This window comes from Aedes albopictus, chromosome 1, assembly GCF_035046485.1.
Source record: "Aedes albopictus strain Foshan chromosome 1, AalbF5, whole genome shotgun sequence".
NCBI classification, from domain to species: Eukaryota; Metazoa; Arthropoda; class Insecta; order Diptera; family Culicidae; genus Aedes; species Aedes albopictus.
The window spans coordinates 253,037,597-253,065,437 of NC_085136.1; the positions used below are offsets into that span (position 1 = coordinate 253,037,597).

Genomic DNA, 27,841 nt, shown 5'->3' on the forward strand with positions numbered 1-27,841 from the left:
CTTCCCAGCAGCAAATGAAGGAGTAGGAGGCGCGTGGTAGTTTCATGGGTTGATTCCATATAAAATCGTCATTTTTCACGCTTTTCTTTCGACAATAGCAGCCGTTCTTGGGCTTAACCTGCTCAGTTTGAGTTCAAGTTTGCTTGCATATAACGGAAACCTCCACAATACGATGAAGTCGCGTGAAGGCGTTTTGCCCCCGGGGAGCGTTATGCCCGCAGTTCCCCTACTCTTATGCTTTCGTGCCCTTTTCTAGGGTGACGATCCTGTTCCTCTATATGTCCTTTTCACACCCCAACAACGTGCCTCTGGAGCCGACCTACCTATACCTGATTGTCAGAGAAAGCTTTTTATGATACTCTATCATTCAAAGAATCAGAATCCCAACAATAAAACTTTATCCACCACATCCAACAATCATTAACCAGGCAGCAACTGCGAAGCCCTTACAACACCGACCGAAGCGAAAGCAGGAAAAGGGCATTTACCGGCCGGCTTAGAATTCTACTCGCATGGCCTATCATAGCGCTGCAGCAGTCTTGTCGTCATCATTGCTACGACGCGACGTCGCGGCGGCTGCGGCTCCTCGTGCATCAATCGAAGAACTGGAGAATTGGACTGGATGATGACGAATTCGATTCTAGGGACAACAACTGCCCACCGACCGAGTCAGTGTAAAGAAGGTTTACCCAGTGCAAACAGAACGCCCCGAGCGATCGAAATGTATGTTATTACTATAAAACGACCGATGCGCGCTTCCCTTGATCGCAAACGTTATTCGACCGGCGTTCATCGCTGAACTACGGAACTGGCACAAGTCTACTGGCGCGAGTCTATTCCAAGAGAGTGAGAGTGAGAGGGTGCCTTCCAGTACCTGATGGTTGCACGTGGTCATCGATCAGGTTTCAGTGCGTTTCAGTGAAATAAAAAAGCAAAGTGCCAAAATCTTGTTCTTGAACCTCTTGGGGGCCGTTGGTACGGTTGGTAGCTGCTTTTGGAGAGCTCTAATTGAGACCTTAGCAGCCGGAGTAGTGGTCGAAGTTGTGCGTGGAGCGGAAATTGAAGAAGGTTTCTGACCAGACATAGCATACACTGAGCGGGTAACGGCTAGAAGTTGAAGTGCGCGCGTTCGCAGTGACACCAAGAGTAGATCACTTGTTGCTTCCAAAGCATAGGAAAAGGTTAGTATTGTTGGGTACAAGTGTGGTGTGTCGCGTGCGGGATTTGTTTTGATTGTGGATTATGATAATCTTGATGCAGGTACGTCGCGTCGAAGCGCGATAGGGCGTGATGAGTAAAGTGATTTTCCCGCCCTTTTGCGGTTCTCCGGTAGTTGAATGAAGCTTTCTAATCTGTATTTAGAACACATTGGTCATGAATGAATGGGAAGTGTGCTATACTTTGTGAAGTGATTCAGAAGCTTGTTTGAATGGAAATGGTGATTGATTGACTGGAATCACAAGTTTATTTCTGGAACTGAAAATATTTGGTAGTGATTTTAATGCTTTAGTGATACCAGATGAGATGGCGTGAATTCATGCTGATGACATTTGGAAAATGCTGATTGCTGATGTAAACAATTGTATGAAGCTATTACGAGTACCTAAAAATACATGGACATTTTCAAATGAATTACATATCAATGAGTTTTAGATGAATTTTTATTACACATATTTTTTATTAATCATCACGAGACTGGTTCATAACTATCTTTGTGAATTTTTTTTAAGGCATTTATACTGCAAAATGTAATGAATTCCTTGGAGGAAATTCAAGCAGATTTCTTAGAGTCATTCCAATAGCAATGCTTAAAAAATCTTGCAAAATTCCCAACGTAGATGGACAGCGTGAAGAAACGTATGGAAAAATGTCCAAGACAAATGGTTGGATAGTATCCAATGGATACACGACCGAGTAAAAGGGTCGAGGATCTATACACGATGGAGCTCTTAGACATCATTCTGGGCAGTGCCCCTATTGCTGTGGAGGCTCTCTTGCAGGCGTAATTAACATGGATATATGCAGGCCGCTGCAGTCCTAAAATTTGTGTCCCGATTCGAAACACCTGAAACAAGCCCCTGATGGCTGGTAAATGCTCATACAACACACCGACCAACCCATCGTGAGCTTTCCAACTTCTACAGGAATGCATCTGGATACACCTCTGGTAGCCGAATCAAGGTCACCTGCACCTCTAATGGTCCTTTCTTAACGACTTGACGACTTCGGTGACCATTTCCATCTTGCGCTGTTGAAACAGTACCGTTACGAACTCCTCCGCATCCGTGATCTTATCGCATCGCTTCAGCAGAGAGGCCTCAACTAACTTACCAAGAACTTTTTCTGCCAAACATTTGTAAGCCGGGCCCCTAGCGCTCGATGGCCATTTTAAGCTTAAGAATCATTTCATCGGTTCGAGTACATATGATAATGCGTACGTCGATTCCTTGATACAGGACCTCCGAGTACTTGAACTCATCGGTCCTGATGATGAAAGCGACAACCTTGTCTCGCTTACTGGTAACTGGTTTACCTGACATCCTTTTCGGCTTCTTATTATCTGCCTGCCCAGTAGGAGTCAAGAGGCGTCCTCCCCATAGTCCGCTCTAACCTGTGCCAGCTGAAGACGCACACAAAGTAGCAGTCTCTTGCTTGCTTCAACTTGGGACGGAGCTACACTTTCGGGCCCACCCTTCCCAGGCTTTGTAGTACTACTGAGTAGTTCCTCTCCCGACGACTACCTTGTACGAATCTGTAACTAAAGCAGGTTCGTCTGATGCCTTTGACGAGCTACCCGCGACTGCAAAGGCCTCAGTCTAGGGTCTTGGTTGACTTCGGCACCTTCGGTGTCCAACTGACTCTGGCGCTCCTTCTGTTGCACTGTTGCACTACGCTCCATACATTAGTGTACCACCAGTGGTACCTAACAGGCTCCGTTATCGATGAAGCATTCTTTAAACTTCCTCGATCAAGCATTCCTCGGCACGAGCCGCGTGCCACCTTAAAGTGGGGTTCACAATTCTGAGCACATTTTTGGTCCTATAGGGTTCTAAAATCACCGATTTCAGTAGATCAGTGTATTTTATTTTGTTGAAAAAATTTCACGATTTTTTTGACCCCATACAATTTTTGAGAACTTTAGACCACTTAGCCTTGAGATACGGACTTCAAATTTTGACATGATGGTTTTTTGAGCTAAAACGATCGTTTTGCAATATTGAACTTTTAACATTTCAAACTTTTGCGGCCTAATGGGTAGTCATTGACACCTTGCTGAAACACCCCCCCCCCCCCACCTCCCTCCGCCTCAAAGCGTTACGTAATTTATGGACGCTCCCTGAACAGATGGGGGTATATGCTAGTTATACTCCCGGAATTTATCTAGGATTTGTCGTACAGAAAACCACGGTGTATTTATGGAGCATCTTTAAAACGAAAAAAATATTAAAGTAAGTCAGAATTTTTGCCGCAACAAATTTGATGGTAAAGTGGAAAAATCTGTCGGGGGTATCCCAGATATTATCTATTTGATGAGTACAGTATTCGGGGATCCTAGGTGCGTTACATGCGGTCCGTTGTAGGGAGATTTCGGAGGCAGTTAAGGAAGTTTCCGAGAATTCTCAGAGACCCCTTCACAAAAACCCTTGAAAACCCTTGAAAAGCCCCATAAATATCCATAATCTTATTGAAATGCCCTTGAATATTCTTTGATTGATTGATGTGCCTCGAAACGTCTCTGAAACTTCCGTAATCCCATTGAAACGCCCCTGAAACTCTTTGAAACGCTTTTAAAAGGTTCAAGAAACCCTCTTAAACGCATCTTAAGATCCTTTGAACCGCCCCTGAAATGCTATCAAACGCTCGTTAAACACCTAAAAACCCATTTAAAACGTTCCTGAAACCCCCTAAAACTTTCTGAAATGCCTTAAAATGCCTCTGAAACGCTTTGTAACGCCCTCCAAAGGCTCCTGATATCCCTCTGAATCTATCTTAAAGCCCCTTGAAACGCCCCTGAAATCCCCGTAATCTCACTAAAATGCAAACGAGACCTGTCAGAACTCCCTTGAAAAGGCTCCTGAAATCCCCTGAAATAACCCCCTGAAACGCTCCTGCATCGCCTTCCTGCAACTTCCTGGATACCCACTTTTTTTTTTGTTTTTTTTTTAAACCATAGGGGGATAATCTGCTCAACAGACACCCTAACAAGGAAGGTTAGGGTAGTGTGGGGCTGAGGCCGTCTTCTACAACATAAGTAAAAGCTCTCCTCGTACCCACTAAACCATTCCTATGGTCGCCAAACCCTACGTCTCTCCGGAACCACCGAGAAGGTATTGCTTCAGAGAGGGGCTAGTGCACATCGCACCCTCAAGGTTAGCTGCGTAGCCTAGCAGCAACGAACATCGATGACTCGCTCTGAAGAGTCCATCACGGTAACATGCTGACGCTTAGCTAGTTTCCCGAGTGGTTCTCGCCACTACCTTTGTCCTCGGAAGGCGGGCAGGGTCAATCCCACCCGCGCCCAACTGCTTTGCAGACATCAAGAACTGATGCCCACGTGCAACCCGATCTAACCTGCTGAAGGCAAGGGTATCACTACCCTTCAGGCCCTATCAGCTGCACCAGAAGGTTGCTGACAGCAGGGTCTCCACCTGCCCCGACCCTTGCCGGGGATCCCTTTCCAGCCGCGGGCTCGGATCCAACCCAGTAGACAAACGCCACGACAGCACCGCTATCGGGACTTCCTCTCCGCGGCCACTTATTCGCTGTAAGTGTCGATCTCGACCGCAGGGCACCGGTATGACCTACGAAGCCGACTTCGAACCCCTGGACCACCTCTTGTACTGCATCTGGACTAGCCATTCTCCGAGTCCACGCGCCACCTCCTCTGTAGCTCCCAAACGATATGGGTAATAGCCGTTGAAACGGCGTTTCAGCCAAACTCATCCCTACACATCCTCTGGACCAAATTGTCCGGAGTTGTGCCCTCCCCGCATGTGGCAAGCATGCGGTCACGCATTGTGCGAAAACGCGGGCACACGAACAAAACGTGTTCCGCCGTTTCCTCTAAACCATTGCACACTGGGCATTCGGGAGAATCCGCATGCCCGAAACGGTGTAGATACTGTCGGAAGCAACCTGTAAGGACCTGTGTCAGGTGGAATGTAACTTCCCCATGGCGTCTATTAATCCAACTATCTACCCTCGGTATCAACCTATGGGTCCACCTTCCTTTGGTGGAACTGTCCCACGCGCGCTGCCATTTGACCATGGAGGCCATCCTGGCAGTCCTGCGTATGCCTCTTGTGCCGCGCATTTCGAAGCTCTCCATGTCCTCACTGATAAGAATGCTGATAGGCACCATACCAGTAATGACGCAGAAAGCGTCGTGTGACACGGTACGGTACGCGCTCGCAACCCGCAGGCACATAAGCCTGTAAGTACTTTCCAGCTTCCGTCGGTAGCATTCAGTACTTAACGCGGTGCCCCACGCCGGGCCGCCATACCTAAGTATGGACGTAGCAACACTAGCCAGAAGCTTGCGCTTACTGGCGTACACCGTAGAGCTATTGGACATCATCCGGGACAGTGCCGCAATAGCTGTGGAGGCTCTTTTACAGGCATAATCGACGTGGCTACCGAAGGTAAGCATATCGTCGTTCATCACGCCCAAGTGTTCGACGGAGCGCTTTGACAGGAGAGTGCACTCTCCTACACTGATCTCCGTCTGCTGCTCCGACTTCCGGTTATTAACAACTGTCACCTCTGTCTTGTGGTGAGCCAGCTCCAGTTTCCTGGATCGCATCCACGCCTCCACAACCTTGATCGAGTGGTCGGTAGTCAACTTCATCTTCTCGATCGTTTCACCGTAGACTTCGAGCGTAATGTCGTCGGCAAATCCGACAATCTCCACTCCCACTGGGTACTCTAACCTCAACACCTCGTCGTACATGACATTCCATAACACCGGACCCAGGATGGAACCTTGCGGGACTCCTGAGGTTATGTGAAAGCACTTCCGACCCACCTCCGTGTCGTAGACTAGTACACGATTCTGAAAGTAACTTTCCAGAATCTTGTACAGGTACTCCGGTATCCCCAGTCGCAAGAGCGCATCGGCAATAGCAGATCAGCTGGTGCTATTAAACGCATTCCTTACATCCAGAGTCACTACCGCGCAAAAGCGGATTCCCCTCCTCTTAGGCTCGAGTGCTTTCTCGGCGGTTTTTGACTTATGTGCTTGTCCAGAGAAACCAAGTATTCGATTAGATTTATGAGACTTATGAGATTTAGATTTATGAGACTATCAACATTAGAACAACTAGGTTCGTATAGGCCAAACCTTCACAACAGACCAAATTGAAGTATGCGACCTTTTACTAATGATCTCGCAGAACTTTTCCATCTACGTGCAATTTGTTATTTTTTTGTAATGTACGTGATTCTATTATTGTTCAGCCAACAATAACTAACATGCTAGCTAATATATCCAACAGCATCGAACTTCACTAATAACTACTAAAGCAGCACAGATCACTGTTACCATTCGCGGTTCAACATACCTATCTGTACCTTCACCTATTTCGTTGCTCATTGTTTGTGAGTGGTGATGATTGGTGCGTTTATGCGCAGAGCACCTTTACGCTCTAAGTTTTACAAGGTAGATAGGTATACCTACATTAGTTGGAGGCAATTTGAATTGCGATTTTTTTTTCTCATTATGTCTCTCTACATGGTCAATCAAGCGTTTTTTTGCCTCAACTCATATTCATTATGAGACAACCTTGTGGCAGAGGTGTAAAATCAATGGAAATGATCATAATTCAATTGGTGCAAACAATACGCGGATCGATTAGAATGTTGTGCAACTTCATTGTTTTTTTTTCTGTTTTCAAGGGAATCTACTAAACATGGCAAGGCAGGTGAAAACAGTGAGCATTTCTGCCCCAGAGGCTTTAGGTATGGGGCTAAATAAATAAAAATGGGATATTTTCCGAACCATACTAAGAATTGCTTTAAATATGGCAGTGAATAATATGACTTAAATAATTATTCTAAAATTTTTGAGGGACATGCTTGGTGTAGTTGTTAGCATCTTCGTTTATTGCACCGTAGAGATGGGATCGAACCTCATTCCCAACATTACCTTCAAAAGATATATGCAAACTATCATTGCAATGAACCCAAATGGACGGAAGGGTTCATAAAGCTCCTCCAGAGTTCATAAACGGCCACTTACAAATTGAGCCAGCGCAATTTGTAACACATAGCACCCGATCTTCTCACCTCATTTGTCGGTGCTGCCCGGTCCTATTGTATTGCTTTAAGGTGAAACGGGACGCCGTGTTATTTTTCCTATCTTGCCTCTCTTTCTAACAATTTGTCTCGCGATTTTGAAGATGGTAATCTCGAGTTCTATCGCACTGAAGATGCTGAAAAACAATCAACATACGCACTGCAAGTGAGCATACACAATGATAGGTTTTTGTTGCAAAATATGAAGTAGAATCTGAGATTACCATCTTAGTAGCAACAGAGCAATGGCGGATATTTCCTCGACCGTCCCGTCCGCCCTTAAACAAAATTGGCAAATTGATTTGTAACCATTACAGCTCCATTCCCCCCGCTGCTCAACTCTGGAGCAGGTCGGGCTCTGCTGGTCGCGTGGCGATCATCGGTCAGTTATGGCTCAATCGTGGTCGTCGTCGTCACCACCGCTGCTAGCCAAGCCGACATTAATTGTCTACCCATAACAAAAGCCCGTTTTGAGTTTGGCCCGTTGTTGGTTGCTTTTCCCATCCGACAGCGATGGTGCGGAGGAAGGGGCACGCGTTGCACTTAACCTACCTCGCACAACCGACCAAGCAGTGCCCTCAGTGAGTGTTGAGTACTTTTGCAGTGCAGTTAGTGACCTTGACTTTGCGCGCGCGCCCGCCGCCACCGTTCGACTGGGCCTCGTTCGTGCTTCTAAATCGTTATTACCATTTATTCGTCTAATGTTTGCCGTTGCAATTCGAATGTTGTCTTGACCAGAAGGTAAATTGCCAATCAAACTGCCGCGGTAAAGTGTTCTGTTCTATGCTTTTACTACCGTGATAATGATTCGGGTACAAGTTACTTGGATATGGATCGGGATCGTGACCTGTCCAATGCTGGTTTGTGAAGTCGGCTGAGGAGGCGGTGTCCGTGCCATACGCGAATGTGATAAAGTTGTACCGATTCTAAGTTGCCCCCGGAATATTGTGGCTTAGTGTGGAATGCTGTAGGTATCGGCGCTGCCGTGGGGCGGTAATTGTAGCATACCAAGAACCTGCTCCCTCGTGCGATGCGATAACGACCGTGAACTTGATGGTTTGCACTGGGGTGCAGAAGGGGCAAATTGTGCGACAAAATTGATTTAATATCGCGTTGACTGATTCAGTATAAACTAGTCCCGACACTTGAGATAATGATCACAAGCGTTTTCATGGAAAGTTTGTTATATTACAACACCGCTGGATAAATTAAAAAAAAAATCGTGCTATGTAATGAAACAAAAATTATCCGAGGTTTGGACCCCCCAGAGATGCATAGTGAAGGAATAGAATGAGCTATTTTACGAAGTGACAACAATGTTGATGATGATATTGATTTTCACGGGTTATTGGACGCTACCTCCTGTCAAAATTCATTCATAAAATCGGCTCGTAAAATAGACTAGAATTATACCATGTTCTTCTTCTTTCTTCTTCTTCTTTATGACTGTACGTTTCCACTGGAACTTGGCGTACATCTCTTCAATTTAGTGTTTTTTTTAGCACTTCCAGAGATATCAATCGAAGGGCTTTCTTTGCCTGCCGTAGCATGACTTTGTATATTGTGAGGCAAGCTCAAAGATACACTATGCCCAGGGAGCCGAGAAAGTTTTCCCGACTGGAACGGGAATCGAACCCGCCGTCTCCAGATTGGCGATCCATAGCATTAATCACTAGGCTAACTGGAGACCCCTAATTTACTTCGTCTTATGCGCTAACTTTTGTCATTCCAGACGAAAAAAAAAAATAAAATAATTACAGATATTCTAACTTCATTATCTTTAGTAATGACTCATCAGATGGAAGCAATATGATGTAAACTATCAATAAATAACCCCTTTAGCATCGGAAACCGAACAAATACACTGAATTCCACGTTTAAACTTCACTCCCCCTAGTTGATATTTTTTCTTGTTTTGCGTATGCCGAAGGAAACCGCACCAAAGCAGCAGCTAGTCGAATTTTTCTTCATCGCTTCGTCAATTTTCACTTCGTCAGAATGTTCTTCAATCAAACAAAATTTCTTCGTTATAGGCAGGATGCAAGCAAATGGGTGCGTGGATTTTCTGCATACGAAACTACAGAGAAAGATTTCTTCGTTGCACTGATGATGATGATTGTGTAAACACCATCAGCGCAAGAATTACCTATGGCTGCAGAGTCATACCGGAACGGAATGATCTACCTGATGGTTTGTTGTAGGAGGGTAACTTTTTTACGTAAAAAAGTTGATTTAACCATAGCATCTTGTGCAAAATAAATTGATTCTTTTATACAAAAAGCGCTATACAGTTAAATGCCGGAAGGTTTCCAAATTTGCTTTTCATATTACATAGTTGATGAATCTTGTCAAAAGATTTTGCTAGTTTTACAGATGTTATGTTTTCCCTTAGATTTTTAAATCGTGAACTTTGAATAAGTCGTTTTCCAATTTTCCATACTTTATGGCCGGTTTCTTAACACTCAGAAAAACTCATTATGCAACGGAAAACGAAAAAAAGTAGAATGTGCTTAGATAAAAATATGAAAACTAGATGGTTTCGGAAAATAATATGTTCTACTCAAGGCTTTCCTATTTTAAACAATAGCTTCATCATCAGAATAGTAGTAATTTAACATAATTCAACGATTTTTTACTTAAGGACTGTATCGTTAATTATGAGCACACCTTAAAATTGCTGTATTTCAAAATGTTTTATTTATTTTGTAAATTAAATTCAATTACATTGTTCATTGACCATCAGAAAAGCCCATGACATAATTGTATATTTAATTTTTCATGGATCTTGCCACCTCTCGCACTTTCTTCTTGGCGTGCTTCATAAGGTTTTGGACAACCGTTCCGACGATGGTTTTGCATACGTTGACCCAGTTTTTCTTGAATTTTATGACGTCCTCTGCTCCTCTATCCTTTTTCCGTAGTTTCCCTTTCATCAAAGTTAACTATTCTCAATAGGCCTTATTTACGGGCAATTTAGAGGATTCATTGCCTTTTCCACAAATTGAACATTGTTTACTTCATACCTGTCAAAGGTGTCACGCGCATAGTGGCAGGATGCCAAATCCGGCCAAAGTAATGTAGGACCTTTGTGCTTTCAGATGAGTGGCAGAATATGTTTCTGGAGACATTCCTTCCGGTATATTTCGACGTTCATACCTGGGACGGTGAAGAAAGGTGACGATTTCATACCACATTGACAAATTGCTTGCCTAACCAACACATTTTCCCATTTTTTTTTTTCGCAAAAAATCGATTTCTCCTAATTCGTAACATCCGTGCCATGCTTAACAGTGAAAATCCGTGCCCCTGGAAATACCTTGTAGTCCAATTTGACGTACGTTTCATCATCCATGAATATGCACATGCAATTTTTGCTCAAAACATCGTCGTACAGCTTCCAAGCCTAAGTTTTCACATAATCCGCCAGAATTTGACTGCGTTTTGGACATTTCTGTTTTGGGTAGGTGTTCGGGGAATTACGCTCCTTGGCGCGTTGAACCATACCAACAGTCGTTTCACACTTTTTTGCTTAATCTCTAATGGATACCTCCTATTTTCCTTCAACGATTTTGCAAGTTTTGCTGTCCAAATTTGACTTGGACACACCTATTTTTTGCCGCGTCCGGGTAAGTCTTTCAGTGTGTTATGCATACCGAATCGTTTGATAGCATTTTGGACAACAAAAACCCTAACACATTCAATTTTTGCTAATTTTCTTAGCGATGATCATTTTTCCTTGCAGTGCCTGGTCACAATCGATTTTCGCTTCTCCTCCGTAAACCCTCGCATTGTTCCACTTGAGGAAAAACTTTAACTTTTAATGAAGGTTATTGTTTGTTTACAACGTTAGCAACGCATAGACACAAAGCAGTTAACAAAATAAGGCATAGTCTTTTTAATACAGAGCCTCAAAGGTGTACTCATAATTAACGATACAGTCCTTAAGGCACCGATTTTTGCTTCACTTTTGTGTGAATTTCGACTAAGGTTGAAGACAGCGAGATCAAACTATGACATTGTGTTTGTAAAAAAAAAGACATTGTGTTTGTTTACTCTCATAGGTCACACTTGCCCCAGATGCTGAAATGCACTGGGGCAAGTGGGAGCAGTTAGTTAAAGGTAATAAATAAAAATAAATTCCACCTTTTTGCTTAAAATAATTTGCAAGCACTCCAAATATTATCCTGAAACCGAAAAAGTTTGACTTTATTTGATATTCAATTTTTAAACGACGAATATAGTAGAGTACGTTAATCTCACTTAGTGAATTGAAAATTACATATGAACAACAATAACATATATGGTCTCTTTATGGTGAGAACAATAACAATTTTTGAATTCAAGGTATCCGTTGGTGTGATACCTATGTTTTCCATGAAGAATGTTTGCCTTAAAAACAAAAAAATAGATAAAGTAATAGCCGTAGGTCTCACTTGCCCCGGATTCTTACTTGCCCCGGGGTACCTTAAATGAGTTACTGAGCATGACTAAATGAGTTACTGATTCAGTGAGCAAGAATGTTGGTGGGTTATTGGGTATGTGTATGTGTATGTTAGTGTATGTGAGTAAGTGTTTAAGTGAATTATAGTTAGTGATTTACATAGTGAGTTAGTTAGTAATTGAGTTGCCAAGTGATTTAATGACCGAGTTGGTGAATGAGTGAGTTTGTAAAATAGTGAGTGGTAAATGAAAAATTGATATATGAGGAAGTATGAATATGAATTAGTAAGCGGGTGAATAAGTTCGTAAAGGAGTGATTTTATGAGTTTGTGGATGAGGGAGAACATATTCCAGTCAGTCAATCCATTCAGCATCCTCTACGTCATTATATTGCTTCGGCTTCATCATGCTTCACGACACACAAGAGGAACCCCTTGGTGGAACTCTGATCTGGCGAAACTCAGGAAACAATGTAGAAAGAGTTGGAACAGACGACGTTCGGCTGGTTCGGAGGCTTTCAGGTCGGCTCGCAAGACCTACAGGAAAGCTCTTCGATCTGCTGAACGATCCGGCTGGAAGAACCTTTGTACAAATGTTTCCAGTTTGAGTGAAGTCAGTCGGTTAAATAAAATCTTTGCGAAATCTAAGGATTTCCGAGTGAACGAACTTCGTTTGCCAAATGGCGATCTGACTTCCTCTAAAGAGGAAGTTCTGGAATGCTTATTCAGCACACACTTCCCTGGATGTGTGGATATTACATCTTCGGATGAACCTGATGTCTTTTCTTGTAGTTATGATTCCCTGGTCGCGGTTCGGAGTATTGTAACTATAGAATCGATTGAGTGAAATTACGTTTTTTAACAAGTCTAGTCTGCTGTTCCTAGATTTTTTCTGACTATGATTGAATAGTCAGACTTAAGCACACAATTGCCAAACTTTGGCTTGAGTGACTCTTTTCAATGTCTTGCCACCTTCACTTATATTTCCTTTTGAATGGCAGTCAGTTGGTCTGTTGAGAGAGAGAGCTCTATTTTGGGGTATCCTTTTTAGAGCACCCCAGCTTCACAAAGTTTGCAACATTCCGGTATGATGGGTTCCTTCCCTCAGTCCCTTTTTGAGGTATTTGGAGCATGACGCATGATATTTGAATTTTAGTTAATTATCTACTTTTAATCATTTTAAATTCGTTTTTCAGCCATAGTTCAAAAATTGCTACAAAATACATCAGCACGTATGAAAAATTTTGATCTTTGGTAGAAGTTTATGACGTTCGATTTATTTTGTAAACTTGTATAATCGGGTTATTGGACGGGTTACTGTTCATCTTAACCCAGTATGCGTATCGTAGTTTTAACAATATTTTAAAATCATTTGATTACTCCGAATAGAGATTTTGGGGTTTTCATATCAAAATTTCGTTTCGTAACCCATAGTGCGACGATAACATAGAAACCTGACGTGGTGGCGCATGTATACCGAGCTCACTTAACATATTAAGTACTGAGGTTACAATAGATATTGTTGCAAACATTTTAAATGCACTGACGATTGATTGGCGTCTTAAGCTAAGGGTTCCTATAGTTAACATTCCAAAGAAGCGAGTAATACCTATTTTGTTGATATTTCGTACAGTGTATCAGAACCTAAAAAATAGAAGTGAACAAAACAAAAAACAGGTTTAATCAATCAATTGTGTGAATATATTTGGAGAATTTTTGCATTTACCCTCACAAAATCTCCATGAAATTCACCTGAGAGCATCTGAAGCCCCTAAAACCCCTGTGAAATTTCCTGAAACGCATTGAAACGCTTCGAAACGCTCTGAAACGCCTCTAAAACCCCTAGAAAACCTCCGTAAAATTTACCTGGCGGCCTCTGAAGCTCCCTAGAACCCCTGTGAAACCTCCTGAAATACCCTGAAACGCTTTGAAATGCCTCTGAAACCCACATTAAACCTCCTCGAAATTCACCTGCGAGCCTCTTAAGCCCCCTCAAATTCACTGGAAACCTCCTGAAACGCATTTAAACGCCTTGAAACGCTTTTAAACGCCGGCGTATTTTCATTTATTTATGCAATCTTTCCCCGTTATCAGATAGAGGGAAATCTGCTCTACCGCCTCTACCGGTTACTGGTCAGAGATTATATGAATAATGGGAAATACGCACAGGATGATGGCTAATACACCCTTTTCAAATGTTAGTCTAGATTTGTTCCTGTTGCAACATGAAATTTCGAGATATCACGCGATAAATTTGGTTCAATTTAATGGAAAATCAACATTTTTGTCTTCTTGTCAACCGCTTGGCAAGCGAGGGGTCCATCAATTTCTTAGGCTTTATGTAAATGGTGGCATGGTTTCAGAAAGAATAACCCCTATCAGAAAACCCTCCAGACCATCACCGCACAACCACACCGCGTCGTGATCTTGCTCGATGTACCGTGAAAACGTGAAATCCCGCCTCCACCACAAGGTAGCATGTATGCATAGGTATTTACGATCCCCGACCGATGATGGTCACTCTTGTTTGACCGTTGTTAATGATTGTTATTTTGATTACATTTGTACAAGTATGGTGTTTTACTGGCGTTTGACGGACGAATGCCGGCGGTTTTTTCCTTACGAGCCAACTGGCGGCGCGAGGCTTGTGAAGCCCATCATGGTTAAATTCTTGACATGAGCGAACGATTTACATATTTTTTCATATCGCATAACATGTGGTCCACATTTGCTATTTTTTTTTTGCTAAGCTAATAAGCATGATTAGCGATGTAACCGTTTATCGTTGATTAGCGGCTCTTTGGTAGCGGAAGTTGTGCGCGGAGTTTGATCAGTTGCATTCGTTGACCAGCAGGTATCGTCCGTGTGTGAACAACTGTCCGTGCGGCTTTGGGTGGGAAAATTGCCGTTCGTGTGTGTGAAATTATCGCGAGAAAGAAGTGGCAAGGACTGATTGATAAATATTAGCAGTGAACTATTTCCAATTGTTGTGACGATTTACTAAGAAGCTGTTTTTGGTATTATGTTTGATTTTCTAGAGATGAAGATTGCCAAACTGCAACGACAATGGGTGCTGCTGAACACACTGGTGATCGTGCCGTGGATATCATGTCAGAGTGAGTATTGATATTGTGCTATTAATAACTAGAAAACATAAAAAGATCCATATTAAACCCTTTGGAATCGGAGGGGTCATATATGACCCCAAATAAAAAATGCCTGTTTAAAATCACCCACTTGATGAAAGTGAACTCTGTATTCGGCAAAGTTAGGTTCTGAAAACCTAACAATATGGAACAGTTGTTCATATCTTGTGATGTTATTGTCGCGCGCCCACCAAATCGGAAGGCGCGTGTGGGACACGCGACGTGAGTCTCGTTTCCGACACAGCTGTCAAAATGACTTTTGTCAAACATTTTATCTTTTATCATCTTTTTTTTCTTCGGTTCATTATTTACTGTGAGATTTTCATTCTAAAGTCTAAGACTTTTCAAAGTTAGTTTTAGATTTGTCGATTTTAAGTTGAAATTCGGTTTAAAATGTCTAATCCCATCATACATAACGTCCGGCACCAACATGCCAGTACCAACACGGTGTATCATGCCCTTTATGGCTACTACTTTCTTGGGATTTCGAAGCCAAATCTGGCTAAAATTTACGGTAAGGCTGTTTCTACGATCTACGAATGGATTGGACGATACGAACGTGATGGTTTGTTCCGAAGGAAGCAGCGAGAGCGGATTTACAAGAAGTTCTGCGTCGAGAAAAGAGAATGGCTGGTGAATCTCTACCGAAACGAACCGATCCTATTCCTCGATGAAGCGAAACAAAAATTTCAAAGTTATTTTCAAGTCTCAATAAGCGTCTCGGCAATTTGTACCATCTTGCATGAATCTGGGCTTAGTTGGAAAACTATTGAACGTCGTGCCATACAGATACGTGATTCTGAGATAATAAGATTTGTCCAGGAAATGCTTGCGATTCGATGGGATTTGTATAACTTAGTCTTTCTGGATGAAGTATCCTTTGATAACAAGGATATGTTACGCAGGAAGGGGTATGGGGTGGTTGGACAGAAACTTATCTATCGTGGAGAGTTCTCTAGAAAACCCCGAGTCTCACTTTTGTGTTTCCTTGGAATGAATGGAATCTTAGATAGCTTTTGGACGGAAGGAACATTCAACAGGCTGAAATTTTTTGATTGCTGCCGTAAATTTGCGATAAACAATAACCTCGTTCAAACATATCCAGGATTTCATTCAGTCTGGATCCTAGATGGAGCACGCATCCATTGCGATCCACATATAATTCGTTACCTAAGGTCCGTTGGTATCATCCCCATATTCCTTCCTGCCTACTGTCCTTTTTTCAACCCGATTGAAATTATATTCGGGTTAATCAAAAAACATCTTCGGCGACATCACCAAGAAAATGCATCGATTTTGGAAGAGCTCTGTGATGGTCTGAACTACTTTAAAGTATATCCATGTCACAAGCTTTTTGAAAACTGTGGCTACATGTCCGGCGGTACATTTCTTCCAGAAAGGGGCTTGAGTCAGGATCCAAAATATATGGATTTCAATGTTTTTCCCAGATAATTTTTGATTGAAACGAAAGCGTAAATTGGCATTGATAAAAACGTGTTTATATATTTAAAAAAATGAATCACAAATAAAAAAAACAATCGGATGTAAAAAAACAAAACAAAATCCTTTCTCTACATATCACTGCTACGCATGATCAACGTCACTGCAATCCATTACTTTTTCAGCCAAAGAGTGGCTCAAGCTGGTTTCTTCTGGACGAGTAGCTGATTCCATCGCACTGAACAGCTCTGATTCCGTACTTCCTCGAATAGTCATGGCTTCCAGTTTCTGATGAACGTCTTGAAACATTGAAATCCCGAGAGCCACTTTGTTTTTCAAATCATCCAGTTCGCGGCACCAGGCGGTATTGGAAGTCTTAGCTACAACCATACCCCGATGAATCGATTGTAAACGAGCTGCTTCCGACACCGCTGCCCATCGGAAGTACTTCGACAGCTCTATCGGAGGAGATTCTGCTTGTTTCAAAGCCTGTTGCTTATGAGCTGGTGAGCAATTAATTGTGTTGGCCCACAGTAGCCAGGAACTGTGATGGCCCTCCAGGTGAGAATGATTAAGCCGTAACTCGTCAGCCAACGCAGAATCATCTCTGGTGGAGTGGGCTCCCGCTCGATCTGGATTTTGTGGGGCCAATAGTTTCTTCGATATCTGTTGATATTGGCCGGCTGTTTCCACGCTGGTTGAAAATGCATACACAAACACTTTGAGGTATTTGTTTCGCCAGTTCCTCAACAGTCGTGGTGTCAGGGCGCTTGTAGAATAAATTTTCCTCTTCACCTCGTCCTGTAGATTCACGAACTCACCGATATCTTCAATGGATGGTTCAACCTTCTCCGCCCAGCTTGAAACGTCGTTTTCAAAGATCACTTGCCGATCCATCAAATGTTTAGCTTGAATCCAGAGTGATTCAAGTATTTCTTCCACTGAATTACCATTCACCAAAGCCCTGCCTGTCTCTTTCGGGCGCTGCTGACTGCGATACAGCCGACGACAAAATATTCCGTTGAACGAAAACACGAACTCTTCTCCTCCAGATTTGTCCGCGGCATCTTCTGAGGAATCATCCGAAAATCCGTCCTCTCTGGCATCGTCACCCATCGGCTGCAGCTGGTCTGAGATTCCCGCGTCAGCCTCCAAATTATCTCCGATCACCATCAATGGATCTGAGCCATTTCCTTCCTCCTCGTCTAAATATTCCTCGCTTTCGTATTCCCTGCAACATAAATAATATCACATTTTGATGTCATTTTAACTTAATATAAATAAATACACTTACTTCTCTGTTTCCTGGTCCATAATTAATGTTTTTCCAGTTGAATTGAAGATGTTGAATTGATTTACTGCTTTCTGGAACGAATTTTTATCAGCAATCGAGAAGTTGTGGTGAGCAACAAAAACAAAAACATATGCACGCATAACTTATTTTACTTATTTACGTTTCAAATTAACGTTAGCTAGAAGTTTTATTATTAAAATTATTTTTTGAAAGTGGACTCATCAAAGCAGAAAATTATACACAATTATGAAATCTCAATATAAAAACATTGCTTTACGACGCTTAGAAACAATGTTTGAAGCAATTGGAAGTATTTTTCTCTTTTTTTATTTTCATGCATATTGAGGATTTTTTTTTAACGTTTTAGTCGCGTGTGAGAAGATTGCTTCCCGACACGCGCCCTGTTTTTGGTTTTCTGTCGGATATACAATATAGGTGTTCCAAACTGCTCTGAAATTTAGCTCTTCAAATCTAAAGAAATGGTGTGATTCGTTCTAGCAACAAATTGTAACATTGCAATCAGCTGCAATCCGCGAATAATGCAGGTCACCCAAACTAACTTTGACTGATATTAACGGTTATATAATATTGAAATATCCAGCATCTTCCAAACTGTGCTGGAGTTTCGTCCTTGACATCTACTGCTGCAAAACTGCTCAGAATAGCAGAACTTCAGATCTACACTAGTAACAATAGTCATATCCGTTATAAAGAGTAACGTTGCCTTTTTCTTCTCCTTCTTCATCATCTTTTTTTTTTCTTGGTGTAACATCTCATTTCCAACTTTAATCTACAACCCCCTTGTAATTGTACAAAATATTTTAAAGTAATTTTAGGATAGTCTCGACTAATCAAAGTTCTTCAGATCTACACATGTGACAGAATCTTTTTTTTTGGTAATCTAAGTTATTATGTATAACCAACCATGATTATTTAGCCTTTTTTTAGAACAACAATAAGCGTTGTTGTATAGTTTCGCTTTTTCTGTAATCCAAACAGTTATGGATCTAAGTTCCTAAGATATGCAGCTCTTACAGTAGTTGCTTTCATGTAAACGTAAACATTGTTTTGATCTAAGATAGTCAAAAACGAAACTACATGCAGCACACACAGCGTCTTTTCTCTGAGCACTTCCACAGTTATTCACTGAGCGAGTTTTATATATTCGGTAGTTGGTTGATTGGCCACTTGCGGCGCTAACATCGTTTCTGCTCATGTTTGACGTTTGCCAACTAATGCCACCCTCTGCCACCTAGTGATGGCCCGGCCAAAGACAAACAGACGTATCACTTAGAAAAAAGTACTTCACAAAAGCATAATCGCCCAATGTTAATTACGCTGTCTCGCAAACTCACTGAGTAGATGGCGGTAGTGAGCAAACGTCAAACAGGAGCAAAAACGAAGCGAGCGTCATGAGCGAGAGATTTGCGAACTACAGATTATTTAAATTGTCCATTAAAAAGGGAAAGGATGGGAAGTTGGTAGAGTGAGACGTCTGTTTGTCTGTGGGCCAGCCTAGCATTAAGTTAAGCATTGGGCGTTTACGTTTCCATGACGATGTTGTCAAATAATTTTCTTCTAAGTGTTACGTCTGTTTCTCTGTGGTTGGTGTTTGTGGTAGGAATTCCTGAAGAAACAGCTAGGGAAAGCCCTGTATGAACTGCAGAAGGAACCTTTTACGGTTTTTCTAGAGGCATCCTTGAAGGAACTCCCGAATGAATTCCTGGAGAAATTCACGGAGGAATAACTGAAGAAATGCCTAGATAAATCCCATAAATCTCTCAAGAAATCCCTGTAGGAGTTGCTGAAGGAGTCTTTGAGGGCGTTCCTGGAACAATCTCTCCAACAATTACAGGAAAAATTCCTTAAATAGAACCAGGGAAAATCCCTGATGATATTCATGGAGGAATTTCTGGAGAGACTTCCAAGAGAACATCTTAGGGGCTGTCCATTTATTACGTAAGGGAATTTTAACGATTTTTCGACACCCCCACCCCCCCTTGTAAGATTTTTTATATGAGAGCTCAAAAATATTTGTATGTAGATTTTTCAAACCCCCCCCCTTCCCCCATAAACCCTTACGTAATTAATGGACAGCCCCCTATCAGATTAACTAGACAAATTCCTGAAGCAATTTCTTAAAGAATTGAAGAAGAAATTCCAGGAGAAATTCCTAAAGAAATTCATAGAAAAACCCTTGAATAACTTCTTTGATGAATCCCTGAAGAGACTGATGAAGAAATCCCTGAAGGAGTTCCTGGAGGAATACCTCAAGAAACTAGAGAAATTTCTCAAAAAATTCTAAAGAAATTCTTGAAAGTATTCCTGGAGGTTTCCCAAAGAAATTTTTGGAATTCCAGGATGAATCCCTGTAGGAGTCCTTTAAGGAATTCCTGAAGTAATCCCAGAAGAAGCTCCTGGAGAAATACCTCCTAAAGCAGAAATTTTTAAAGGTATTCCTGGAGAAATCTCTAAGAGGCCATGCACAAATTACGTCACACTTTTAGGGGAAGGGGGGGGGGGGGCTGTGGTTTGCATAACGTGACGACCCATACAAAAAAATTTCAGGTCTCATACAAAAAGTGTGACATAGGGAGGGGTTGAAAATGGTCGATTTTTGCGTGACATAATTTGTGTATCATCCCTAAAGGTATTCAAAGAGAAATTCGTGAAGGAGTTTCTTCAGCAATCATTTAAAGAATCTCCATCAATTCCAGGATATATACCTTAAGAAATTCCAGGAGGAATCCCCAGAGTAACTTCGAGAGAATCTCTGAAGAAATCCCTGAAAGAGTTTCTAGAGAAATCCTTGGACCAATTCCTAGAAGAATCCACGAATGAGTTTATTGAGGAATTCATTAAGGAATTCCAGTTGAAATCTCTCAATGGACTTCAAGATATATTCCAGGAGGGATTCCTGGTGAAACCCCTGAAGGAACTGCTGGAGGAATCCCTGGTGAAGTTCTGGGAGGAATTCTTGAAGGAACTTCTGGAGAAATCTCTGGAAAAAAATGTAGAGGAATCCCTAAAAAAATCTTTTAGGAATCCCTTAAGACATTTCTGGTGCAATCAATGATATATATCCTGGAAGAAACCAAGACTTCCTGAATCAATCCCTTTCATGAGGAATTTAAGAAAAAGAATCCTGGAGGAATCTTTGAAGAAACTTCCAAAGGAATTTTTGATTCCTCTAGAAGGAACTCCAGGAGAAACCTCTAACAGACATTCTAAAAGAATATACGCAGGAATTTCTCAATGACTCTCTGAATTCCTGGAGGAATTCCTCTCCAGACAAGCTTCGATGAATCTCTAAAAAACTTTCTCAATGAATCCCTGAACATCTGACGAAGCTTTTAGAGGAATCCTTGAAGGAACTCGCGAAAACCCCCCTGGAAAAAGCTCAGAAGAACATGCTGGATTGGTTGGTTGATTGTTGAAAAGTCCTGAAGAAATCTCCCAAAAACTTCATAGCGAAAGCCCTGAAGGAGTTGCTGGAAAAATCACAGAGGAAGCTCCTAGAGAAAACTCTGAACTAATTCCAGGAGAAATCCCCGAAGGAGTTCCTGGAGAAATCTCCTAAAGGAGTTTCTGAAAAAAAAAAATTCCAAAAATAATGGAGAAGTTTCAGCAGAAATCTGTTGAAGAATTTCAAGATAAATCCCTGAAGGAGCTTTTTTTTAGCTCCTGTTTTTAATAATCGTTCTGTGATCGGAAAAACAAAGTAGAATAGCTGATTTTGGTGGCATATTGGATGGCAACTAAGTGCGCTGGGGTCCACAAGGAAATCGCATCAGAAATATAAGTATAATTTAATTTATACGTATTTTAAAGAAGTGAGAATAGCTGTCATACTAATGTACCCCGCCGATTTATCGTACATTGTTTCTTGTGCTATAAATTGCTGAATCGATTGGTGCTAACGGTCGTCACAGCTATTGTGTTTGAGGTGATTTTGTCAATCAAAACATTGCTTCATTACTCTGTACATTGAAACCGGTCATGTCTGATCTCGAAAATGATGCGGTTTGTTATGTTTGCGAGAAAGTGGAGCCAAATTTGTCTCGACTCGTTACTTGCGCTTATTGTGGAAGGTTTGCCCATTTCCGATGCAAAAAGCTGTTTGGAAATGTCATTACAAAGGTTAAGAAAAAACCATACCTATGTTCGGTCGAGTGTTCGGAGATGAGCTCACATAGCAATCAAAAGAATGTGAGTCTACACATTCTATGATGCCACACCCGTAACGGAGGTCAAAACCGTTGCAGATATCTACAACCCACAAGCCACGTATCCATCACTCGGTCGGAAGCTACGCTAGCCTCTTTATCAGCCTCATCTCCCCTGTCAGTCTGGAGGAATACATCCGTCAACTGGACATCTAAGCCTACCGTCGTTGCAAATTCACAACCCACGTATTCATCGCTCGGACGGAAGCCACGCCAGCTTCCTTGTCAGAAGCCACGCCAGCTTCCTTGTCAGGTAAGACTGGGTATATGTCTGTCCGAAGCAAATGATGCCACACCCGTAACGGAGGTCAAAACCGTTGCAGATATCTACAACCCACAAGCCACGTATCCATCACTCGGTCGGAAGCTACGCTAGCCTCTTTATCAGCCTCATCTCCCCTGTCAGTCTGGAGGAATACATCCGTCAACTGGACATCTAAGCCTACCGTCGTTGCAAATTCACAACCCACGTATTCATCGCTCGGACGGAAGCCACGCCAGCTTCCTTGTCAGAAGCCACGCCAGCTTCCTTGTCAGGTAAGACTGGGTATATGTCTGTCCGAAGCAAATGATGCCACACCCGTAACGGAGGTCAAAACCGTTGCAGATAACCGCAACCCACAAGCCACGTACCCATCACTCGGTCGGAAGCCACACTAGCCCCTCTATCAGCCTCATCTCCCCTGTCAGGCTGGAGAAATACATCTAAGCCTCCCGTCGTTGCAAACTCACAACCCACGTATTCATCGTTCGGACAGAAGCCACGCCAGCTTCCTTGTCAGATAACCGCAACCCACAAGCCACATACCCATCACTCGGTCGGAAGCTACACCAATTTTCTTGTCAGGTAAGAAAGGCCGGGTATATGTCTGGCCGAAGTCAATGATACTACGCCCGTAACGGAGATTATAACCGTTGCAGATTAGCCTCCTCAATGGACGCTTGGTCAGCAATCATGGATTGTTTCGGGAGTCTTGAACAAAGTAATCGTCAGCTGGACCCAAAACCACCGGTAACCCACCTAATCATCGTCTGGTCAGAAGCAGCGCCAGTCTCCCTGTCAGCACCCAAGGAACAACACTAGTCTTGCGTGTTTGATACCAGGCACCAAGGAATAATTACTATCATCCCAGAATTATTATAAGTTACTTAGATTTTAAGCTGATATAATTGGTAGTTACTGGTTGCACTTCCTTAAAAGAGAATTTGTCCTCACTGGAAGTGCATATTGATTGTAAAATGTTTTGAAAAGAAGAGTAGGTTTTATGCCTTTGGGAGAAGAGGAACATGAAGAACTTCACTCCCAGGGGCTTTTCCCTGCTCCAAAATAAAAAAAAAAAAAAAAAAGGATTTCGAGAAGAAATTCGTAGAGGAATCTCTAAAAAAATTCCGTGGCACCTCCTAGATGAATCCTTGAAGAAATAGCTGAAAAAAATCCTTGAAAGAGTTCCTGGAAGAATCCATCAAGAAGTTCCAGAAAAAATCCTTCAATGAAATCTAGTTGAAATACATCAATGCATTCGAACAGAAATTCCTCCAAGGAGTTTGAGTTCCTGAATGAATCCCTGAAGGTGTCCCAGAAGGAGTAACTGAAGGAATTCCTACAGAAATCCATGAGGTAGTTCCTGGTGATATTCATAATTCAGAAAAAAAAAATTTAAGAACAAAACGCGGAAGGAGTTCCAGGAAGAATCTTTCCTACAATTTCTGGAAAATTCCCTAGAGAAATTCCAGAAAAAATCCTAGGAATTCAAGTAGAAACTCCTAAAGGAATCCCCGAAAAATCCCTGAAAGAATTGCCGTAGAAATCACTGAAGGACTCAAGAAATTCAAGAAAATATACCACAAATAATTCGAGGAAAACTACCTGAACGAATCCCCTAAGAGTTCCTGGAGAAGTCCTTGGAGGAGTCCCTAGTGGGATCTCCGAAGAAGTTCCTGGACGAATCCCTGAAGAGCTTCCTTGAAGAGTTCTTAACTTAAAGGAGAAATCCATAAAGAAGTTCCTGCTGAATTTGTAGTTATGAAATTCCTATAAAAACGTAATTCTTTTCTACGACTATTTCTTTGGTATTTCATTTGGGATTTGGTCTGGCAGTACCTCGAGAATTTCTTCGGAAAATCCTCTAGAAGTTCATTAGAAAATTTCTACAAGAGATCTTACGGGGATCCCTACAGGAAATTATTCGGCATATCCAATAGAAGATCAGGAACTCTTCTTCGAGTCGACACCTGCTCCTTCGGCTGTTTCTCCTAGTTCGGAATTTCCCCATGCAGTTTTTTCAGATTTTTTTACAGTGTTTCATCATGTCGAAAAACGTCTTAATATATATTAAACTAGCTGTACCCGGCAAACTTTGTCTTGCCTACTGCGTTTTTTTGACATTTCAAGTCCCTAGCCAAGTCCAAGTCCCCGTTCAAAATGTCTGAAAACCCAATTTTCAAAAACTCTCAATTTTTCAATGTTTTTCGGCTCATAAATCTTCCTTGGGTGAAAACTAATAGAACAAAACAAAGATGACCCAAATCGGACGTTTCCTTCGCAAGTTATGCGCGGTCCCACGTATGCCACTGCATTTTTATATATATAGATATATTTTGTCTGATTCCATAAAAAAGATCCAACGAGAACTGCTCCATGAGTTTCTTTCAAGGTTCCTCCAGGAGCTAACTCAAAAACTCTATTAGATTTTTTTCCTGAGGTTCCTTCAGAAATTTTCTCGGAATTTCTTTTAAAATTCCTTCGAGAAGCAATTCGAACTTTCTCTAGCAGATCCTTTAGAAAACTTCAATTCTGATGGAACAGATGTAGCTGAATAACAGCATTGGCACATGAAAGGTTTTTTTCAACACTTATACAACAAAAATGTTTGTTGAGTTAATGTTTCGGCATTTCATCCAAGAGTTCTTACAGAAAATTTCTACTGATTTTTGCAGGAGCTTTTTGGGGAATAATTTTAGCAGGTATTTCGGAAGTTTCTCTAGGAGATGAATAAAAATTTCTTTTGAATTTTCACGATGAGTTTTTTTTTGAAATTGAGTCCACAAAATAAATTACTTCTAAAGATCTCATGAGAAATCTTCCAGGAGTTCTTCTTCCAGAAACTACTCAAAACTACTCCATTTGGAATTAGTCACAAAATCAAGGAAATTCCTCCAGGATTTTTTGTTTGCATTGATCAAGATTAGGTTTTGCGAATTTGTCAGGAGTGAGATTCGGTCACAGGTCCACCATTGCAACCACTACACCAGTTTCGTCCCAATACCTTGAGGAGATTATTTGGAAGTTTGTCAAGGATTTTTTTATCTTTTAGATATAGTTTACCTAATGTTTTCAAAACTTCTTTAAAGTTTTCTCATAATTCGGATATTCTTCTTTCTTTGATTAACTGCTGCATCAATTTTTGCTTGCATTCTTCAAGAAATTCCTTTGGTAATTCTTTTAGGAATTATTTCCGTTATTTTTCCTGAAATTCTAGATTGAGTTTAAATAAGGGCGAAAGTAACATGAGCGAGTTCTCTTCATCGACTCTCTCTTCTTCAAATTAAAATGACAAGATGCAAGTATGGTTGAACTTTTTGGTCATAAATCGCTAGGTTGCGATGCAATCTAGCGTCTAAGTGTAAAAAAGTTCGATTGAATTTGTAATTATTACTTTTTCATTTTGGTTGTTAATTGTAAATGTATTGCATACTTTTAGGCGTTAATCGATATAATGAAATATCTGTCCCAGAATACAAAATTTATTACAATTCATAAAAACACATTTCGCTCAGTGATTTGGCTCAAATATGATTGAAGCACTAAGCAGAAACGATGGAACATCGATTGTCTTCATGAAGATACTGTGTTGTTTCGAAAAGCAGTTAAGGTACACCGGGGCAAGTTGAAACGGGTGGGGTAAGATGAAACAGCGGGTTAAGGCCCAAGCATTCGTCATCATTTTTCGGAAAACAAAAAGCAGTTTTCTCGCTGAAAGTCAAAACATTCAACATGAAAATATATTCACTGCATTCTATTCCTCATGTGGAGTACAGTGAATATATTTTCATAGCAAAGACTTTTGTTTTGAACGCAAAAACTGCTTTCAAATGTTTGATGATGACGATGATTTCAATGACGAATTGTTCAACGTTAACATGATATTTTCTAATGATTGATATCTATTTCAAAACTTCGCGTTTCATCTTGCTCCACCCGTTTCAACTTGCCCCGGTGTACCTTATGCCCTTTTATCCAGTTACATAATGACAATGAACCATTAAAATATAAAACTTTTCTCTTTTTCCTTCCTCAGGACTCGACGTACCCCGCGGCAGCCATCGAAACGCCGAGTTCCCAGCGGTTCGACCAAGGCGGGCGGTATCCTTCCGAAATGACGATACTCGGCGGGTCGGTCTATTCGGAGACTACGACAGCGCTGAAGTCGACTATAACCCATCGCCCAGCCGGGCGCGGTTCGGTTTCAACAGGGATTTTTATTTCGACTACTCGAGGGACTTACCGGCCACCACCACTCGTCGTAGTCTTCCGCTGGTTCGAGAGCGCCCCCGTACCAATGAGGCCGCTGGAGGCGAAGAGTTTTCCTACCGGGAAAAGGACAAGAACGGACCGTCCAACTGGGACAAGATTGCACCGCAGTGCGGTGGCAAGTACCAGAGTCCGATCATGCTGAACACGAGTAGCGCGCTCTTCGTCCGGAACAAGAGGCCCCTACAGCTGGTCGGTCAAACCAATCTTCCTCAATCGATCCGGCTGCAAAACGATGGCCATTCGGCTAAATTTACCTACAATTGGCGCAACGGAGAACGCCCGTACCTCCGTGGAGGTCCCCTGAAGACCAAATACTTCTTTGAGCAGTTCCATTTCCATTGGGGATCGAACAGCTCGGTTGGTTCGGAGCACGTCCTGGACTTCCACCGATACCCAATGGAGTTGCATCTGCTCTTCTACAATTCCCTGTACTCCTCATTCGAAGAAGCCCGAAATGAAGTGGACGGCCTGGCGGTGGTGGGCCTTTTCTACGAACTGTACGAAGTCAATGACGAACCGCTCAACACTTGGACCCGTTTCCTGCAGGAAATTGTTAACCCCGAATCGGAATACACCATCCAGTTCATCGACACATTCCCGCTGTACGACCTGATCGGAGACGTCGAGTGGCCGTACTTCTCGTACGAGGGAAGTCTGACGACGCCACCATGTCTGGAGACGGTAACGTGGATCGTGTCGGCCAAACCGCTCCTGATCACCCCACGGGAAATTCGTGAATTCCGGAAGATTCGATCCCGAAGTGGTCCCATGGTAAACAACTACCGGCCGGTTCAGAAGCTGTACAACCGGCGAGTCTACCGGTACTAGGATGGAAGATGGTGGCGCGACTTTAACGAGTGATAAACAAATGCATTTTAAAGACAGATTTCAGCCGTTTTAGATTAAGGAGATAGCTCAAGGCCAAAACCAAAGTATTCGCTTCCGGGCGGGCATTAGTCGTAAGTTTATAGATATTGTGGGGCATTATGAAATAGAGCATGTACTGAAGAATATTAGGAATGTTAGGAAAAAAGGACGCGAAGGCGTTGAGAAATGTTCGATTTTGTGTTCCACTAATTGTTGTAAACCAAAGCAGTTTTTTATGTCTTAATATCTACTGTACTTATCCTCATATATTTATATCTATACAGATGCGTCTTTAAATTTTCAGCTTTGCATTACCTAAATAAAACATGTTATGATAGAGAATTTTTGAACGAATTATATTTAAATATTGCAAGTGATTTCATTGAATTGTGCTTTGATCCGAATATTCCACAAGTCGAATGACCCATGTTAGGGGCTGCTGATCAACGTTCGAGTTCCGGGGAAGGACTCTAAGCTCAACTGTGCAATATGGTCCTTCGGAAAGTAGAGGTTTGGTGTCAGGCCCTACGAGCCAGCCGTAAAAACAAAACATTATAACGGAAAACAGAATAATACGAACCGAGACCAACGACCCCAGCGAA

At 42.0% G+C, this 27,841-nt stretch overlaps 3 protein-coding genes across 5 annotated transcripts; 2 read left to right on the forward strand and 1 right to left on the reverse strand.

The window, feature by feature from the left end:
• Positions 1–741: 741 nt before the first annotated feature.
• LOC109622453 (carbonic anhydrase 2) lies at positions 742–27,616 on the forward strand. 3 transcript variants are annotated; one of them, XM_029860310.2, is made up of 3 exons: positions 742–1,181; positions 14,771–14,848; positions 26,137–27,616. In XM_029860310.2, exons 2-3 carry the CDS (start codon positions 14,773–14,775, stop codon positions 27,198–27,200), a joined length of 1,140 nt encoding a protein of 379 aa, XP_029716170.2. In that variant the 5' UTR covers positions 742–1,181; positions 14,771–14,772; the 3' UTR covers positions 27,201–27,616. The 3 variants fall into 3 exon arrangements, with proteins under 3 accessions (XP_029716170.2, XP_062704934.1, XP_029716171.2); XM_062848950.1 differs by having other exon boundaries at positions 742–1,068; XM_029860311.2 differs by lacking the exon at positions 742–1,181 and adding an exon at positions 7,712–8,034.
• Positions 15,189–16,441, forward strand: LOC115265658 (uncharacterized). Its single transcript, XM_062848944.1, has one exon. The coding sequence runs from the start codon at positions 15,272–15,274 to the stop codon at positions 16,328–16,330; it is 1,059 nt and encodes a 352-aa protein (XP_062704928.1). The 5' UTR covers positions 15,189–15,271; the 3' UTR covers positions 16,331–16,441.
• LOC109406591 (uncharacterized) lies at positions 16,353–17,672 on the reverse strand. The gene is made up of 2 exons (XM_029864355.2): positions 17,613–17,672; positions 16,353–17,549 (listed from the first exon to the last, which is right to left on the reverse strand). Exons 1-2 carry the CDS (start codon positions 17,630–17,632, stop codon positions 16,463–16,465), a joined length of 1,107 nt encoding a protein of 368 aa, XP_029720215.2. The 5' UTR covers positions 17,633–17,672; the 3' UTR covers positions 16,353–16,462.
• Positions 27,617–27,841: the final 225 nt, after the last annotated feature.